At 54.5% G+C, this 19,007-nt stretch overlaps 1 protein-coding gene across 3 annotated transcripts in view; it reads right to left on the reverse strand.

Moving 5' to 3' along the window:
* The window catches only part of MYO18B (myosin XVIIIB), a 258,994-nt gene that overhangs the window by 238,492 nt on the left and 1,495 nt on the right, over positions 1–19,007 (reverse strand). For 2 of the 3 annotated variants that reach the window (XM_086682197.1, XM_086682198.1), the window contains exons 2-3: positions 5,091–5,236; positions 3,533–3,691 (exon numbers count right to left, since the gene is read on the reverse strand). In XM_086682197.1, the coding sequence (XP_086538323.1) occupies positions 3,533–3,691; positions 5,091–5,129 (198 nt within the window). In that variant the 5' untranslated portion in view covers positions 5,130–5,236. Of the gene's footprint in view, positions 1–3,532; positions 3,692–5,090; positions 5,237–13,580; positions 13,704–19,007 lie in introns of all 3 variants that reach the window. The other variant, XM_086682199.1, reaches the window with a different exon arrangement.

Here is a 19,007-nt window from a genome sequence, read left to right on the forward strand (position 1 = left end):
CACATTCTGCACCCCAGTCTGGCTTTGACTTGTGTCTCTGCCCTGTTTCAGGTGGTGGAGGCCTCAAGGGCACGGTCTCCATGGCTTTGTCACGATGATGATGTTGATGGTAATAATAACAACCATCATGCACAGATCACTTTGCAGTGGGTCCTACAGGACCATCACACCCTACTTAACCCTCGTAAGAACCCACCGAAGTAGGTTCTGAACTCTGCCCCCATTCTACGGATAAAGAAGTGAACACAAGGCTATCAGGTGGCCCGAGAGACAAAGCTGGAATGGAAAGTCATACAGGCCTCTGGGAGTCTAAAGTCAGTGCCCTTAACTGAAGCATAGTCACAGCCTTACTTGTCCCCAGGACTCACTAGAATCTCCTGGGAGCTTTTTTCTTTTTCTTCTTTTTTTTTTTTTTACATTTATTTATTTTTGAGAGGTGGGGAGAGACAGAGTGCAAGCAGGGGAGGGGCAGAGAGAGAAGGAGACACAGAATCCAGAGCAGGGTCCAGGCTCTGAGCTGTCAGCACAGAGCCCGATGCGGGGCTCCACAATCCTTGAGATCATGACCTGAGCCAAAGTCAGACGTTTCACCGACTGAGCCACCCAGGCGCCCCTAGAATCTCCTGGGAGCTTTAGGAAAACAGTGATTCTGGGGTGCCTAGGTGGCTTAGTCAGTTGAGCATCTGACTCTCAATTTCAGCTCACATCATGACCCCCAGGGTTGTGGAGTCAGGCTCTGCACTGAGATTCTCTCTGCTTGTGATTTTTTCTCTCTCCCTCTGTCTCCTTCTCCCACTCCTCATGTTCTGTCTATCTGAAGAAGAAGAAGAAGAAGAAGAAGAAGAAGAAGAAGAAGAACGATGCTTTGACCCCAATCGCAGACAGTCAGATGGAGTTGGCCTGGGCTGTGGCTGCCCCAGTGATTCCAGTGTGTAGCTAGGACTGAGAAAACCTGCTCTGGTGCCCATGGCCTAGTGGCTCAGTCTGACCTTCTCGGGGCCAGGCAGGACACAGCCTTGGAAAGAGGATTGGCTGCACTTAGCACATCTCTCCACTGTCTATACCATTTTAAAAAGTGAGTCAGTGCCTTATTTTCCAACCAAACCACCATAGCAGAAACAGTGACATGAATTTGAGCCAAACGAGGTAACCGGCCCTACCCTCCCTCACCCAAATCCTTTGGATTTTCTCAGTCACCAAAGCCCTCAGTCCGCTCTGAAGCCTTCTCAGTATACGGGGAGGAGGTGCCTGTAGAATCACGGGGGCCAAGAGGAAACTCACAGCGCATCCATTTTACAGATGGGCAAGCTGAGGCCAAAAGAGGGGAAGGGCTTTGGCCTGGACCACACAGAGGGGTGGGGCCAGAGCGAGAACCCAGCTCTCCCGACACTTGACGTGGGTCTCTTTCTGCCCCGTGTGATTCCAGCCTCTTCCTGTCTCTCACTGGCTCGGGGGCCTTTGGAAATCCAAGCCGCCTCTCTGAGCTTCGTTTTACATCCCTGCAAACTGGTGGCGGAGTCTAACGGCTCCGTGAAAGGATTAGATGGGGGCCAAATAAAGCAGTTGTGCTGGGGTAAGGAGAAAGAGTCTGGTTATTTACCGATCGGGACAAGAAAATCAAATTGGCAAGAACCAGCCAGGGCTTGCTGTGTCGCAGAAACATGTCCCGGGGCTGCCGTGCCCCAGCCCCAGGAACATCTTGGCCCAAGGTCCAGACACCTGTTGTGCTCTGAGGCCTGTCCATCCTGCATCTTGGCTCTGAGGCTCTGCCTAGGCCCTGGGGCGACAGTTTGTCCCCATCCTATGCTCGGCTCTGCTTCTTAACTTGTGCGCGGTGATGCCAGCACGGCCTGCGGCCTCATGGAACATTTTCCTTCCCAGGCCTCTGTGGCCACATCGGCCACCTTGCTCCCCAGACTAGCCCTTTCCCAGGCAGCTCGCCAGCGCAGTGAGCACACAGACTCTTGCCCTCGCTCTGCCGCTATCTGGTCTCGTGACCTTGAGCAAGTTGCTCGACCCCTCTGAACTTCAGTCCCCACCTCTGCTAAGTGGGTATCATCTGATCCACCCCATTGCCGCGGGGCGGGGGGAGGGCGGGGATCAAAGGAGCCCACGAGCGGCAGAGTGAACCTTGTCTAGTGATGAACGGCCTCCAGTCACCTTGCATCGTGATCCAACAGCAGCCGACGGAGGTTGACTTTGGCCCTCGCTTATGCCTGGGTCAGGCAGGGGTGGGGGCCGAGCCCGTCCTCCCTGGCATCCTCCCCCACAAAGACGTGGCGGGGATGTGTTCAACAGCTGCTGCCATTCAGCTGCCAGAGAACTTCTCTGAGGCAGCAAAGTCATTGTAATTGGACAGGTGCGGGCACGTGGGGGACCGGACAGGCAAACAACAGCTGAAGGGGGGTGGGAGGTGGAGCTGAGGTTGTCACTGGACTGGAGCCAACTCCCGGCCGGGAGGCGACCAGATCTCTCAGCCCAACCCCTGCGGTATTCGCCCCACCTCAAGGGGGCGCCAGAGAGACCCGAGGCCATGGCCTGTCTGCCTGACAGCGATCCGCCCACGGCGCACCCCAAGCCCACCTGCCTGGTGTCCAGCCTCGTCCATCCTGCCCGGGGTCCCTGACTGAGCGGCTGGGGACAAGGAAGGAGGCAGCGCTGGCCACCATCAGGGATAACTCTGCAAGGTCTTAAAGCACAGGGACTGCATCGTGTCCAATGACTGCTTCAATCCAGCAGAGCTATTCAGAACAATGAAGGGATTTAGTGGACACCAACCAATCAGAAAGAACGTCAGCTGGACTCAGGGACTGAGGTCCCTTCTTGGGCCAAGCACTAACCCTTTGATTATTGCCATGTGGCCATTCCAAGGCACTCAGGGGAGGGGAAGCTGGAGGGCACCGGAGCGGGGCTTGGCCGGGGCCGTGGCCGTTTACCACACGGTGTGGAGAGGTTTCAGGATTTTAACAACCGGTACACCTATAACCAGTAACTGAATATCTTTTCCGCTTAAAGTAAGCCAACTACACATCCTTAGGTAACATCTAGGTTTCCCTTTCTGCAAAAAGAGGGGTAAAACGATCCCCACCATCGTACGTCAGCCGATATCCTTCATTCATTCATTAAACAAACATTTGCTGAGTACTCGCTATGGGCCAAGTTCTACGAGAGGTTCTCAATACAGAGTGGACGGAGAGAGAGAACTATTGCGCTTAAGGAACTGCTGGTCTGATAAGCCCCACGATCAAGTATTTAACTATGCGGACCACAGTGAAGACAAACACAGAGGGTGCTGGGGGAATCGGAGGAAGGAGGGCAACGGGAGAGCTTTCCAGGGATGTTCCAGAGAGGTCCCATTTGAGCTGGGTTTTGAAGGATGCGTAAGAGTTCCATCGATCAACTGAAGAAAGGACGTTCCTCAAAGCGGGGAGAACAGGAATAAAGGCAGGATGACAAGTGGCTGGGGAGTCTCATAGGACAGGACGATGGGTATCGACAGGCACCTCGTCCCCCTTCCCGTGGGACCACTTACCTCTTGTTCAGGAGAGCCAAGCGCTGCCTGTTTCCTCAGTCTTGCTTCCTTGGACTCTTTCTCAGTCTCCCGGACGAGTTGCCTAATGAAGCCTCCTGGGATGACAGAGAACAGGGGAGGGGGCGAGGAAGGTGGAGGGCTCTTGTCCTCCTCCCGAATCTGTTTTGCAGAAGCAAAGAAGGAGACAGCTCCGTGAGTGAACCAGTGGAAGCAAGTGGCCCTTTAAGATGCTCGCAGTGGAACCCGGGGGAGGGGACACCAGGGAGGACATACAGGACTCAAGCGCATGCGTGAGCGGCCGTGGCAAAGCAGATGAGGTTCGGCGGGGCTCTGGGGGGTTTCTGTAAAAATCCAACCCTCTGGCTACAGCCCACTCCACTGACCCAGGGCTGTGGCTTCCTGATGGCCCTTAAACCAGGACCCGGGCAGCCAGGGGCTGGATGCTGGCATTTTACACCAGAAGCAGAGCCTAGACCCGAGCCGGCTGGGGTCAGGGGGCAGCGGAGACTCCTCTGCGGACCGCAGCGACCTTGGGGGCTGACGCAAGGCCACCCGCTCTGGCCGACCGGGGTGTACATCTTTAACCGGCATCACCGTGACTGCTCACGGAGGGGAGTGAAAACGTATAGCACTTTCTATGGCGGAGCTATACCCTGGCTTAAATAAGCTCCTTATCAAGGTCCTCGGTGGGTGGCTGGCAAGGACCTGATCGCCCCAGCCCGGCTGAGTAACGGGGAATCCAAAGGAGGTAGGAAAGACGAGGAGACAAAGCGGAGGCCAAGGGATAAGGTAGGTTGGTGCAGACCTCCGTCCGGGGAGAGAGAAGCAGGGAAGTTGAGGGGCTGGTTGACCCCACGCCTCTCTCTCTCGATGGAGGCTGAAGCCATGTCATGAGAGAGAGGGGAGTCTTAAGGCCCGCTCAGCAGGTGCCGTCCTCGTGCGATAAACCAGATCAGTGTGGGAGGGGCAAAGGCAACCAGGAGGCAGCCGGGGAGAAGCTTCTCGACCACCCCACCCCTCAGCCTTCCAATTCATCAAATCATGCACGATTTGATGAATGGGGGATGGTGGGGTAAAGGGGATGAATCGTGGGATGCGGGGTAAAGGAGATAGCAGGCATCAGAGAAAGAGACAGCCCTTCGCGGTATCTTGTGGGAAACAACAAAAGGGAAATGAATAACTCGGAAGAAGGGCCTGATTCCAGTTCTCCATGGTGACAGGAGGCAGGGACCCCAGAAAGCCATCCCCACGGCACAAGAGCTCTGCCTCTGTCCCAGCACTCATCAGAACTGCCGTGACGATCCAGACGGGACAGCTGGTCTACCCTCATTCCCCCCGCGGCCTACTGAGGAACAGGAAAAGACCCGGCAGTCATGGGAGGAGTTCAAGGAGTTCGTGGGCTGGGTTAGGGGGGCCGCGGCTAACCGAGCCGGCTCAGGGGAAATGGAAGGTGGGACTGGATACACCACAGGGAGCAGCCTGGGCCACCCACGTTGACTTGCCCTCCAAGGGTCAAGTCGGCCCTGAGGATCCAGCCTGGGCCCTGAGTGTTACTTTCCTTCTGCTCCCACAGGGCGAGGCGTGATGAGATGGCCATGCTGAGACAGTGTCAAGGCTGAGATGAGATGACGCGGGGCTCTCTGCAGACAGCACGAAATGTGGCTTTATGGACACACAGGACACATAAGGTGAACAGACACAAGACTGACACACGGAGACACAGGGAGGGGTGGAGAGAAGAGAGATACAGGTTAGCTCTTGGACACGGCCCTGCTCCCGCCCCCGCTGACGCCAAGAACCAAGGTCACGTGGCTGGGCACGGCCCACTGGAAGGACCACGACCAGCATGGAGGCCTCTGGCCATGGAGTGGACAGCGCCCCCCAGATCCTTTACCCTTAACCCCGCACTTTAACTTGTCATTGGGACATAACATATATCAGAAGAGGACCTAAGCATACAGCTAAGCAGCTATTCTCCCCTAAAGAATAGACCTATTTAACCAGCACCCTGATGAAGATTAAAACATCTTATTTTATTTGTTACAAGTTCGAGGACAAGCACATCTAATCTATAGTGATGAAGGTCAGAGGACCTGTTAGCTTTTGGCTGGAAAGGGGCAGGAGGGAACTTCCTGGGGTGATGGAACTGTTCTGTATCTTGACCCGGGAGGGGGCCACACGAGTGCGTCGTATGAAAGAATTCACCCAGCTGTACAATTCACTCGCTGGATGTCAATCCTGTCTCAATTCAAAAATAAACAAAACAGGGACACCCGAGCGGCTCAGTCGGCCCAACGCCCAACTCTTGATTTCGGCTCAGGTCACGATCCCAGGGTTGCAGGATGGAGACCCGCGTCGGGCTCTGTGCTGAGCACTGAGAGCGGAGCCTGCTTAAAGTTCCCTCTGCTCCCTCCTCTCGGCTCATACACACTCCCTCCCTCTCTCTCTCTCTCTCCCTCAAATAAAAAAAAAATCAAAATAAATAAATAAACTTAAAAAAAAAAAAAAAAGAATGAAAGGCGAGCCTGGGGGTCTCAGCCAGTCGAGTGTCTGACTCTTGAGTTGGGCTCGGGTCATGACCTACGTTTGTGAGATCAAGACCCGCATTGGGCTCTGTACTGGAAAACATTACAGCCCCCTGACCCTCCCTCACACCCCCGTCTAAAGTTACTCTCCCCCCCCCGCCGCCCCCCTCAGGGCAACCACTCTCCTGACTTGTAACACCATAGAATAGTGTGTTTTCCTTTTGTGAGGGCATCGCGGGCTCCATAATTGGATCACGCGTGTTAGGAAAGGACAGGGAACCAAAAGTATTCATTGGGCTGGTGGGGGAGACGATATAGTACATTCAGCATCTGATTGAGAGGCTTGCCAAATGTTCATGACTTTTGACCTAGCAAAGGCCCCTTCTGGATAACAAGCTCGAGCAAGTGATTCTAAAGCAGAGAAGTTCATCACTGGGGGGCTGGTAGTCCCCAACCCCAGAGACACAGCCCGTGTGGCCAGGAACTAGAGGAGGTCGAGTAAACTAGAGCCCATCTGACTTGAAGGAATATGCCATGAATCCATTGAGAAGGGTACGTAGGAAGCATTTTAGAAACCGCTTCACTGAGGCATCATTTCTATGCTAGACGGAAGACTCGCCCATTTGTAAACATGCAGTGATGATCTCTGAAAAGTTTTAGAGTTTTGCCACCAGAGCCTCAGTCCCATCACCCCCAAAAGACCCTTCCAAGACCCGCTGCAGGGTGCCTGGGCGGCTCAGTCGGTGTCCGACTCTTGGTTTTGGCTCAGGTCGTGATCTCACGGTTCGTGAGTTCAAGCCCCATGCCGGGCTCTGCCCTGACCGTGCAGAGCCTGCTTGGGATTCTCTCTCTCTGTCTCTCTCTCTCTCTATCCCTCCCCTGTTCACTCTCTCTGTCTCTCTCTCAAAATAAGTAAACTTTAAAAAGAAGAAAAAGGCCATTTGCAGCCACTAGCTGTGTGCACCCTCAGCCCCAGGCCACCACTACGTCTCTATGGCTAAATTGATCGCCTTTTCTGGACATTCTCTATAAATGGAACCCTAGCACATGCGGTCCTTTGTGCTTCTTTCGCTCTGCATAATGTCTTTGAGGTTCGTCCGCACTGTTGTGCAGGTGAGCTAACTGGTGCTTTCTTGTACCCATGGATCACCTCTCGTTTATGGGGTCGGGATGAATGGCGCTGCTCTGAACAGCCACGTAAATCATCGCGCGCCTACGTTTCCATTTCTCTTGGGTAGATCCCTGAGGGTTGCAGTGCTAAGCCTACAGGGTGACGCTTTGTTTGACTGTTTAAGCCCCGGCCAGGCTGTCTTCCCAAGTGGCTGCACCGTCCCCCGTGGGCCACCCGCAGTGTGTGAGGCTCCATCGGGACGCGTGCTCCATGACACGGTGATACTGGAAGGTGTCTGTGTTCCCTCGTAGAGATTAGAAGGCAGAGCTCAGCATTGCACGCACTAAACTCTCCCAAAGGGGCAAAACCCAAAACGCTCCACAGAAAGCCAAGAGTGGAAGGAAGTACACCAAGGTCTTAAAGGAAGTGGTCAGGAGTGAAGGAGTGGGGGTCTTCTCCTCCCTCCGACTTTCGGCACGTCTGTGCCGGGCATTGCCCTCGGAGCGGTGTCCCCCCCCCCCCCGCCGCCCCTCCCTCCCAGTCCCCTCTGGAAGATGCCCCCCTTCCCAGCTGTCAGAACCACCATCACCAATGAAAGCCAGAGTGTTCATGGTCGGTCTGTGGGAAGCCTCTTTCAGTGACTTGTCCATAAGAAGATGGTTCGCACAGAGTTCAAGGTGACCCCGCGTGTCACACAGACAGCTGTCTGTCAAGATGCTGCACGTCCTGGAAGCCAGCGAGGCGGACCGGGCTGGGCTGAAACTGGCTCCCATCATCTCACAGGGGCCCCCCGTGGCCACCTCTTTCCAGCTCTGTGTTCCGTGACGTCACCCGAGGGGCTTGAAATTGGCTATGAGGGTATTTACACCCCAGAAATGGGCAAATGCGTCAGATCAGGGCTTTTGTTCCGGGAGCTGGCCGTTAAACGCTTACCAGCACATCCCTGGATGAGACCCCAGGGGCCCTGTGGGGCCTGGCTAAAAGGAAATCTCGAGATCCAAAGATCCAAGAAGGGACCTTGCAGCTCTGATGAGGTCACGAGCCCACAGGGAGACCCCGGAAACGTGTCCCAGGGCAGACGACCAAGTCTTTGCCTTGAGAAGAAGGTTCCTCACAGCATGGCCTCTCCAGCTTGCAAAGGCACATGAGAGACCGATGGAGTGGAGAATGGGCACAAGATCAGATCTCTGGAGGGGCGCCTGGGTGGCGCGGTCGGTTAAGCGTCTGATTTCAGCCAGGTCACGATCTCGCGGTCCGTGAGTTCGAGCCCCGCGTTAGGCTCTGGGCTGATGGCTCGGAGCCTGTTTCCGATTCTGTGTCTCCCTCTCTCTCTGCCCCCTCCCCCATTCATGCTCTGTCTCTCTCTGTCCCAAAAATTAATTTAAAAAACGTTGAAAAAAATTAAAAAAAAAAAAAGATCAGATCTCTGGGGAGAGGGGCAGGGGAAGGGGAGGGGAGACCCTGGGGAGGCCCCCCGAGTGACTCATAGCCAGACTCCGCTCTTCTATGCGCCTGGGAGGCAGAGCCCAGGTTATGAATAGGCCTGACGTGAGGTAGCCTGGCCACCAACCCGCCCCCCCCAACCGCCGGCTACCCATCCAGCCGAGGCCTGGCCAGGCCAGTGGCGGCTTCCCAAGGATCACCCTCGGCTTCAAGGCTCCAGGGAGAATCCTGGCTGTCAGTATGGGCTGTCCTCAGCCGGGGCTGCTGGCCTGCCCAGAGGCCCACAGCATGGGGGGACAGTGAGAAAGCCATCACTCTCCACGTCCTGCCCCTCGGAGGCATCAGGCCAGTCCCAGTGACCCAGGGCCAGGAGCCAGTGCTCCTGGGAAGGCTTTGTCAAGCCTTAATTTAAGTAAGTGTTCTTATCACCACGTTCCCTTCCAGGTCTAAAACTCACACCTGCCTCATCAGCTTCTGTTTTAAGCCCATGAGGAGGCCCCGGATGCTCAGAATTCATGGTATTAACATCTTGAGGCTCCCCCTTAGGGGTGGGAGAGGCTGGTGAAGGGAAAGGTGATCCCCAAAGCCAGGGACAGCTTGAAACAGTTTTTCCTGAACACATGTTGGATCTGAGTGGCCCCACGGGGCCCTCAAGGCTTTCCCTCTCACCTCCCCAAATGTCCAGTCCTGACACAGCGGCCAGGACTCCGGTGACTTCCCCTGTCTCAAAACACAAGTTCCCAAGTCTTTAGAGACGCCTACGTGGCCCTCACAACCATCTGCCCTAAAGCCTTTCCTGCTCGCTCCTCCTTTCCAGGCACACTGACTTTCTGGAGGCACCTTCTGCGCAGATTCCCGCCTCAGGGCCTTTGCACATTCTGTTCCCTCTGCTTCAAATGCTTGTCCCTCTGCATGGCTCACACCATCACCTCCTTCAAGCCGTTGCTCAGCATCACCTCATCAATGAGCCTCCCTTCCCTATTTAAATGGAGGCATATTGTGCTCACTTCGGCAGCACATATACTAAATGGAGGCATAGCCACCCCCCACCCCCGCATCCCGGCACCACCCACCATTTTATCCCGTTCTTTCTTTCCCACAGCATTTACTGCTATCACTGTCCATCACGCTGTGTATTTTTTGTTTAGCTTCTGACTCACCCTGCAGAACATGGTCCTATGAGGGCCTGAAGCTCCGTGTGTTCTGTCCCCTTATGTAGCCCCAGTGCCTAGAACAGTGCCTGGCACGCGCTTAGCTCTCCGTGAATGTGTGTTGAATGAGTGACCGAATGCAGGGGTGGGTAACGATCAGGAGTAAAGCGCACGAGGGACGGAGCGGGCCCTCGGCAAGCGAGCCTGTGGCAGGGACTCCTGACATCCCCCCTGTGCTGTCGGCATCCACGGGGCAGGGGAGGGGAGGGGAGGGCGGGCGGCATGATATCATGGCTCTGCCACCACCATCACACGGCGGGACCCCAGGAAATTCTCTGAGCCTGTTTTCTCAGCGGTAAAATAAGCCACGCCCACACCACGCACATGCCCGATCCCCAGTAACCGCTGTCGATCATATTTTCATTTTTATTTGACCCCACGGGTCAAAGCCGGCCTGGGGAACCCAGCATCCACTGCCCCCCGGCCCCCCCTTAAATGCCTGCCGGACCTGGAATTTCTTTATCTTAAGAGCTGTTATCGCATTCACCCCCACCGCGGCACAAGGCGGTTGGCATCTCTCCCATAGAGCAGACAGTGACTCAGAGAGGTTGAGGCACTTGCCCAGGGTCACCCAGCTAAAACGACAAGGATGTGCTCCCCAGGATGTGTCCCTCTCCTCCTACCCGTGCCCCGCTCTCATCTCAGCCTCACACTGGCCGTGATAAGGCTCAGAGGCACCCCATGTCCTGGCGGCACGTTGTGGAACCCCAGGAAGTTGGCTCAAGTAGGTACATCCGGGGGTAGCCCTGTGTGTGCTCTGCGATTTGGTTGGCACCTGTTGGGTGCTAGTCCCGGCACCAGGTCCGTCGTAGCTTGAGAATCGAGGGGGTTAACAAATTCGCTTGAGGCCACACGGGAAGGAGTGGGGATGACCCAGTTGCCTAAATCCCTCCTCCTTCCGTCCACCCTGAGGTCTCTGCCCCCCGACCCCGGAAGGGAGGCAACGCAAGCAAGACCGTTGATGACAGTGCCACTAAGATCTGGGCGCTGCTCGGTGCTGAGAACTCGAGCGCTCACGTCGTTTACGGTCACGAGCCGCCGGATTATAAGGTGGATTCTGTGAGTGACCCCGTGTCGGAGGGAGGGGACGTGCCTTGCTCCCAGACAGGAAGCGGCAAAGCTGCCTGATGGACCCAGACGGTCTGACTTCAGAGCCCACGGTCGCTATAGCACCCGGGGGTTTCCAGGTTCTCCATCCCTGTGTCTGGCCCACAGCAGCTTCTTGTTCCTTTCTCCTAGCCTCCGTCTTTCACTAGCGCGTTGGGCCACCTCCTCCAGACTGCCTTCCTGACCGTGCCAGCCCATGCCACCCTCCCAGCGGTCACAGCCTCCTGCCTGCTCCACCCAATCACCCCCATCACCCTGCCCTTCGCTCCACTGGCCACACACTTTATGTCACCACAGGGTCCTTCTTCGTTTCGACTTCCATTTGGAATCGGCCTTGCCCACAGTGTGACTGGTGAGTGTATTTACACCCCAGCTAGCTCACCAGGCGCCTGGAGGCAGGCAGAGGTGTTGGCCGCTGTGAGAGCCAGGGCGAGGTTAGGGTGCTCGACATCTGGTCTGACGGTCACACGGGAGGCCGGGCATGCCGGGATCAGAAGACCTTGGGGAGAGGAAGATGCCCCTGAGGTGGGTGCCTTCCATTTGCCCCTTAGACACATCTTCCACAACCTTCCAGCTTCCAAGTGGGTTCAAGGTCACGGCAATCCCCCCGCTGGCAGAGATCAGAGGGCACCCGCGCCCTCCCTGCTTGGGGGCCACGGGTTGGCTGCCTGCCTCCACCGGAAGGCACCCTCCCCTCGGGCCACCCCTTCCTCTGGCTACCCTCTCCTGCTCTGGTGGCAGGTCCCTCCCCTGCCTCCCTGGTCCTGGAGGAAATAGCAGCTCCTCCTGCGGCTGGTCCCGGCATGCTGCACCCGGGAGAGGTCAGCAAATTTTCCTGCAAAGGACAGGATAGTAAGCCCTTCAAGCACTGAGGGCACAGGGTCTCTCTCCACTACTCAGCCCTGCCTTTGCATTGCTGAGGCAGCCCTGGGTGATCTGTAAACGAACGGGCGTGGCTGTGTCAGTGCGACTTTATTCTTTAAAGGGGGCCAAGAGCTGGATGTGGCCCTGGCCAAATCTGGAAGGACAAGGTCAAGGCTCCCAACATCCATGCCGCTTGCTGAGTTTGACGACCTCTTCAGGCTCTGCTTGCCAGGCAGCCAGGTCTGGGGCCATTTCCCAAAGGGAAGGGCCTCAAGTCTACGGAAGCTGTTGGGGGAGGGAAGAGTGGACGCTTGGTTCATCTTTCTGTGTCTCATAACACCCCTCTCCCATCTTTAGACCGCTCTGTCCTCTGGGGTGCTGACCACTAGGGTTGCAGCCCCCAGGGTTCCCTGGCTTTCTGGCCTCCTGTTGAGTTTGGTCAGTGGAAGGCTCTGGAATGAGACCTGCATATGGGAACCACAAACGGTAGAGTATTTATCCCCCTGCTGGCCCTGCTTCCCTGGCCCCTAGTTTGGGGAAAGGCTGTGTTTCTCAATCTACGGCCACAAGCCCCTTGGAGAGGTCCCTCTCCATGGACAGACTGCAGTTACCCCTCAGGCTCCTCTATTAACCTTCCGTGCCTTGCATCAGGCCCAAGGCTAATAGCCCACCACTGTCCTCTCTGGATGCTTCAGCACGCTTTGTTGGTTTCCTTAACGCTGCACCCACTCTCGGAAGAGTTCCTTCATTCAAAAGCCTCTCCAGTTGACCAGCTGGGTATGCGGTCTCCTGGTAAGACCCTGGCCAATACGGCCAGGGGGGCAAGTAGGTTTCAACTCACTATCACCTCTGACAGATGGTTAGTTTCTGCCCGGAGTGATATATGGGAAGGACTCTGAACTTTTATCTGGGCTCAGTGGAAAAGAATGCTCTGATTGATTATTAATGTCTGCCCTGGGCATGGAAGGTGGAATGGTGCACCTTTGCTATCTACTTTAAAATTTTTTTTTTCATTTGTCCATGTTTATTTATTTTTGAGAGAGAGAGAGAGGGATAAAGAGAGAGAGCAGGGGAGGGGCAGAGAGAGAGGGAGACAGAGGATCCAAAGCAGGCTGTGCTGCCCGTGCAGAGCCTGACTCGGGGCTCGAACTCATGAAACTTCGAGATCATGACCCGAGCCAAAACCAAGAGTCAGACGCTTAACCGACTGAGCCACCCAGGTGTCCCTTGTCAAATGCAGGCTTAATGGACAAAGGGACTCTCATGATTCATACATGATTCAGCCAAGCTCACCCCGACCTGGAGCTTGATGGCCAAAGCGTCATGTAGTATTGAAAAGAGACTTTGCCCGACGCAGGGACACCGTCCCCTCATCCGGGCAAGGGAAGCCCACAGCTAACAAGTAGCTGAGGATTCAGGCCACAGTCGCAACACCCACCTTAGCCTGGAAGATGAGAAGAGGGGTGGCTAATGAGAATAAAGGGCAGGGATGTTAGCAGTAGGAAAGGGTGTAAAGGGAGGGAGAGAGGAAACAGGGAGGCGAGATGGAGAAGAATGGAGAAAATAGGGTGGCAGGGGTGGAGAATGCAATGTGTACCCTCCATCAGAGATTCCCAGAGGACCAGCCCTTCTCACAAGGAATCTCCTAGACAGAAAGTCAAGGAGTCCTTTCTTGGCCATTTCCAGGGATGGGGAGCTCACTACTAAGCAAAACATTCAGGGTTGGCTCTAATTTTGCTCTTCTTTGGGACCAGAACTACAAAGCCCTCAGAGGCCACAGACCCCACCTTCTGGCATCCTGGAACAGTCCAGGGTCTTCAGCTCCCTGTTCCCTGGGGTCTGCCACGTTTTCTTCCCGCCCACAGAGCTGCCTTGCCAGGACAGCCACCTGCTGGCCCCAGTTCTGTCCTCTGGAGAGACAGACAAGGTTTTCCATGTGACACAAGTGGGGGTCTGCCCCCAATCTTCTCATCTGAAGGCTTCAGCCATTTCTCAGGTGATCCTTCAGATCACCGGCCACTGTCCCCTGGGAGTTTTGTAGATGGTTCTCTGCAACAGAAGTGGACACTTCAGTTCACAAGAGGCTGGCCAAGGTGAACACAGCAGATGCCGTCCTTCAGGGGGCTGACCTCAGCCTTGGAGGTCTCACAGCCAAGCGTGGGCCCCACCTGCCTTTTGTCAAACCTCTTAAGGTGTCAGCTCCCCATCTGTCCAGTGGGGGAGGTGGCTTTTCTTCACCGGGACTGTGGGAGTACTGGGTGCTATGTACACTGTGAGCCGTGACATTCACAGCAACCCTGTCCCCTCTTGTCCCCATTTAAGTTCTAGTCTTTCAGGTTCCTGGACCCGTTTCCAATGGGGGGAGGGGGAGGTGGCTCCCCACACACCACCAGGCTGTTTTCAGACACCTGCAGGGCGACCAGGTGTCAACTCAATTCAACTCAATTCTGACATTATCTACCTGGAGACAACATCGCATTCTGCAGGTAAAGGGCTCAGTCCCCCAAGACCACCCTCCACTTCGGACACCAATCGCAAACCCGAGCCATCACCTGTGCGTCTGACCAACTCTGGCTATAAATCAGAGGTTCCCACGACCCCCCCCCCCCTCCTTGAGTCTGGATTAATTTGCTAGAACAGCTCAGAACTCAGCGAAACATTTCACTCCCCAGCTCACCCGTTTATTATGAAGGGCTAGAACTCAGGAAGAGATGCACGGGGCAGGGTCTGGGGAAAGGGTGTGGGGCTCCCGTGCCTGCCCCAGGGGCGCAACTTTTCCCAAATTTCCACACGGTCACCAACCCAGAAGCTCTCCAAACACTGTCCTTTTGGGATTTTATGGAGACTTTATTACACGGTCATGACTGATTAAGTCCTCGGCCACTGGTGATTAAGCTCAATCTCCAGCCCGTCTCCAGTCCCTGTCCCAAGTCCCCAGTCCCCAGAGAGGTCAGGGGTGGGACTGAAAGTTCCAAGTGGTTGGCTCCTTGGCCAACCAACCCCCATCCCTAGGTGCTTTTCAAAAGTCAAGTCATCAGCATAACAAAGGACACGTTCATCACTCTCAACGTTTAGGGAGTTACCAGCCCTGATTTGTAGATGAAGACCCGATGTATATGGGAAATATAGTTTGGTCATATGAATATGACACCCGGTCGATTAAAACCCACCCATGCTTTGCACATCAGTGGCCAACAGGCCGGCACCCACCTCCACCCCCTACCCCTTGCCTCTATCCCTAAATCGTGCAGTGAGTGTTTCTTGGAGAAATGATTAATGAAAAGCCTTGGCTCCTCCAGCACATCACTCTCCTCTCCCTATCTGTGGTTGTCACACGGACGTAGGTTGGCCACATGCCTCTACCAGTCACCGTGTAGCTTGAGGAGATGCTAAACCTCGCGGATGGGCCTCCTGGCCTCATGCAGGGGTGGCCCACGAGGTTTCTCCCTCACGCCGGTGTCCGCTGATCCGCAGTTGGGAACTGCCCAGAGTGTGGCATTGAGAATGATCCCCACTAGCCACAAGGGCGTGTGGTGATTGACTAGTAATGCCTGCTGTGGGCACAGCAATGGCTACATGGGGTGCCTCTGCCAAGTATTTACCATTTGCAGGCTGGTGTTCCCCCGGCCACCTGTGAAGCAAGGAGCTGGGCATACGTCTGCTGGGGGGGTGCTCTCCTGACTGCTTTTGGGGTTTGAGTGCCTCATCAGAGGGCTGTCTTCCTACCCGTGCTGCGTTGCTACCTTGAGCTGTGCCGTAGAATACAGCAGCCAGCAGCCACAGGGTGGCTAATTAAATTTTAATTATTTAAAATTAAATTAAACCAAAACATCACCTTCTCAGTCACGCTAGACAGACTTCAAATGCACAATGGTCCCGTTTGGCCAACAGCTACCATGCTGGACCACACAGGTACAGAACATTTCTATCATTGTAGAAGTTCTATCGGATCACATTGGGTTAGGTCAGAGGTTTTCGCTGGGTGTCATTGTGCCCATCAATGGACTTTTGGCATTGCCTGAAGACATTTTTGGTTGTCACAACCAGAGGGGACCAGTGTTAGTGGCATCTGGTGGGTAGAGGCCAGGCACGCTGGTAAACATCCCACAGTACACAGGACGTCCGTCCCCCCCGCCTCCCCGCCCCAGACACAGCAAAGAATTATCCAGATCCAAGTGTCAATAGGGAGGAAGTTGAGACACCTTGATCTAAAAAATCCATGTTAAGTGGAGAAGGGCATTAATGGGGAGACAAAGGGCAAAATCATCTTTCTTTGTAATCAACGGCAAAGAACAATAATAGAAAAAAAAAAGAGAAAACAAGGTGACCCACTGTTGACAAAAGAAGAGAAGAAATTCCCGGACCTATCACCACTTAGTAGCTGTGTGCCCTTGGACAGTCACTAAACCTCTCTGATTCTCAATTTCACCCCCCTTCCCACTGGATTGCCAATGGATTGAGGCAAGGAGTGTGAATGGGCTGTGTCATCTGTCCGTCTGAAGCAGTGTAGTACAATTTATTATCTTAGCTCCTGTTGTTTAGTACGCCAGACTAAATACACAGTCTCCGGCAGAAAAGAAAAGTCCCAGTTTAATTTCATTCTGCGTGAACTTGGGGCACGTAAGCGTCTATATCTCACTTCGTGATCTGTAAAATGGGGCTAACTCCAGCCCAAGCTCCCAGGAATATCCAGCGCCAATGAGACATTTAATCCCATTGAGCAACCGTCTCGCTCTCTCAACTCAACAGCTAATCCGGTTGCCCTCCGTGAAATCGAAACTCAAACCCCAGCTGGGACCCAAGAAACAGCTGAAAAGGCACTCGGTCTTTGATGGGAGGAGGCAAATTCCCTTGGGACCCAAGAAACAGATAAATTCCTGTTTCTCCGAGCGTGAGGGTTGGCCCGGTGTTTGGTGAACCCACCTTGCGGATTCTCAAGGATATTTCCTCCGTGGCCAGAAACTGTAGTGCTTAAAGGTCATGAAGCGTTAGGGAGAGGTTCAGTGCGAAGCAGAGCAGGAAAGGAAAGTCACGGAGTTGGGTGAGTCATGCCCGGGGCGGGGGGTGATTCAGATGAAGCTGATGGTGCTTCTGGATCCTTCAGACTGAATGGGGGCGGCGGTGGTGGTGTGTGTGACACACAAAGTCACACATCTGCCTTGAGAGTTACGCGATATGCCCCCTGCCTACCCCGCTGTGAGCTGTCATCCCAAAGACCTTGTTTGGTTAATAACGTTCATATTTGTTGCCTCTGTTGACACGAGACCTAAGCTTTAATCCTTTCCTTTGAGGCTTGGAGGAGGAGGAGGAGGATGGACAGGGCTTTGGGGGTGGGGCTAACAGGGAAAATTAGGTTACGATCCCCAAAATGAGGCACCCCAGGCTGCTCCCCAAGTGTCAGCCTTGAGGATAGGGGCTGTTTTTCAATTTCTTTTTTATTTATTTTTGAGAGCGCGACAGAGACCGAATATGAGCAGGGAGGGGCAACAGGCAAAGGTGACACAGAATCCGAAGCAGGCTCCAGCCTCCGAGCTGTCAGCACAGAGCCTGATGCGGGGCTCGAACCCACAAACCGCCAGATCATGACCTGAGCCAAAGTTGGACGCTTAACGGACTGAGCCACCCAGGCGCTCCGAGGGCAGGGGCTGTTTTGAGCCCACCACCTGTACCGCAAAACTGTGTGACCTTGAGCAAGTTGCTTCCCTTCTCTGTGCTACAGGTGGGCCTGGGTCTGACAGCCCCCGGCGGCCCTCCACTTGTCTCAAACCCACGTTCTCCATTTTTTCAAATAATTCAATTTCACACAGCTTCTCGTGGCGGAAGGGTACCGTGAAATGACACGGAGGAAATTTAAATGCATGCCGTTCAGTGAAAGAAGTCGATCTGAAAAAGCGACATTCTGTACGATTCCAACTACAGGACATTCTGGAAAAAGCAAAACTATGTAGAGAGTAAATGCATCAGTGGTTGCCAGGGTTGGGGAGGAGTGAAGGGTGAACAGGAGGAGCACGGAGGAAGTGAAAATCCCCCGCATGATACCATGTCATTATACTTTTGCTTAAACCCGTAGAAGGTCCAACGGCAAGAATGAGCCCTAATGTGGGCCACCTGACTGGTCCAGTCAGTTAAGCATCTGACTCTTGCTTTCAGCTCAGGACGTGATCTCACGGTTCGTGGGTTCGAGCCCCATACGCGGACAGCGTGGAGCCTGCTTGGGATTCTCTCTCTCTCTCTCTCTCTCTCTCTCTCTCTCCACCTCCCCTGCTTGCTCACTCTCTCAAAATAAATAAATATTAAAAAAAAAAATGAGCCCTAATGTAAACTATGGGCTTGAGGTGATAATGACGTGTCCATGTAGGCTCATCATTGTACCAAATGTCCCACGCTGGTGGCGGATGTTAATGATGGGGGAGGCTATGCGTGTGTGGGGACACGGGGTCCATGGGAAATCTCTGTGCCTTCCCCTGAATTCTGCTGCAAACCTAAAACAGCTCTAAAAAATAAAGCTTATGAGTTAAAAAGATTAGCTGAAATTAATATAACACCGTATGCTAACGAACCGGAATTAAAGTAAAAACTTAAAAAAAAAAAAGAAGGATGTGCCGTATCCCACAGCAGCTTACCACCTGCTTAAAACGGACGGTTGGGACAGTGTTTTTCTCCACCAGGTCAGTAAGCCAGGACCCACTGAAGGGCTGGCTCATCACGGCCCAGGAGAAACACAGCTAGAGTTCCGGGCCTTCTGTTCTCTTCTCGAAATGCCACCAGGAGGGCTTGATCTTTCCCCCGGCGGACACCGGCCTTGGGATATTTTGCAATAATCAGGCCCGAATAGAGGTCCGTGTATGTGTGTGTGTGTGTGTGTGTGTGTGTGTGTGTTTCTTGTTTGTGTGACTGTATGTTGACTTCTGACACTGGTCGGGGTTGGAGGTGGGGGGTCCCGGGCAGCGCCTCTCTGTGGTTTCATTAGCTCATGCCACAGGAAAGAGCTCTCCAACTCACGGGCACCGAGCCACCTGTGAGGTTTGAAATCTGCGGATTCCTGGGCTCCTTCCCCCAAGACGGTTGGGCGGGTCTCACACAGCACCTCGGGAATCTGCATTTTGAAAGGCCCCCAGGTGAGGCTGAGGAAGAGAGAGAGACTTGGAGAAATCCTGCCCCGATGTCGGGTCCTGGAAGAAAGCTCCGGGATAGTCCCACCCAACCCCCCTCAG

The sequence above is a fragment of the Puma concolor genome, chromosome D3, assembly GCF_028749965.1.
Source record: "Puma concolor isolate L17-30 chromosome D3, mPumCon1.1.hap2, whole genome shotgun sequence".
In the NCBI taxonomy this organism is placed as follows: domain Eukaryota; kingdom Metazoa; phylum Chordata; class Mammalia; order Carnivora; family Felidae; genus Puma; species Puma concolor.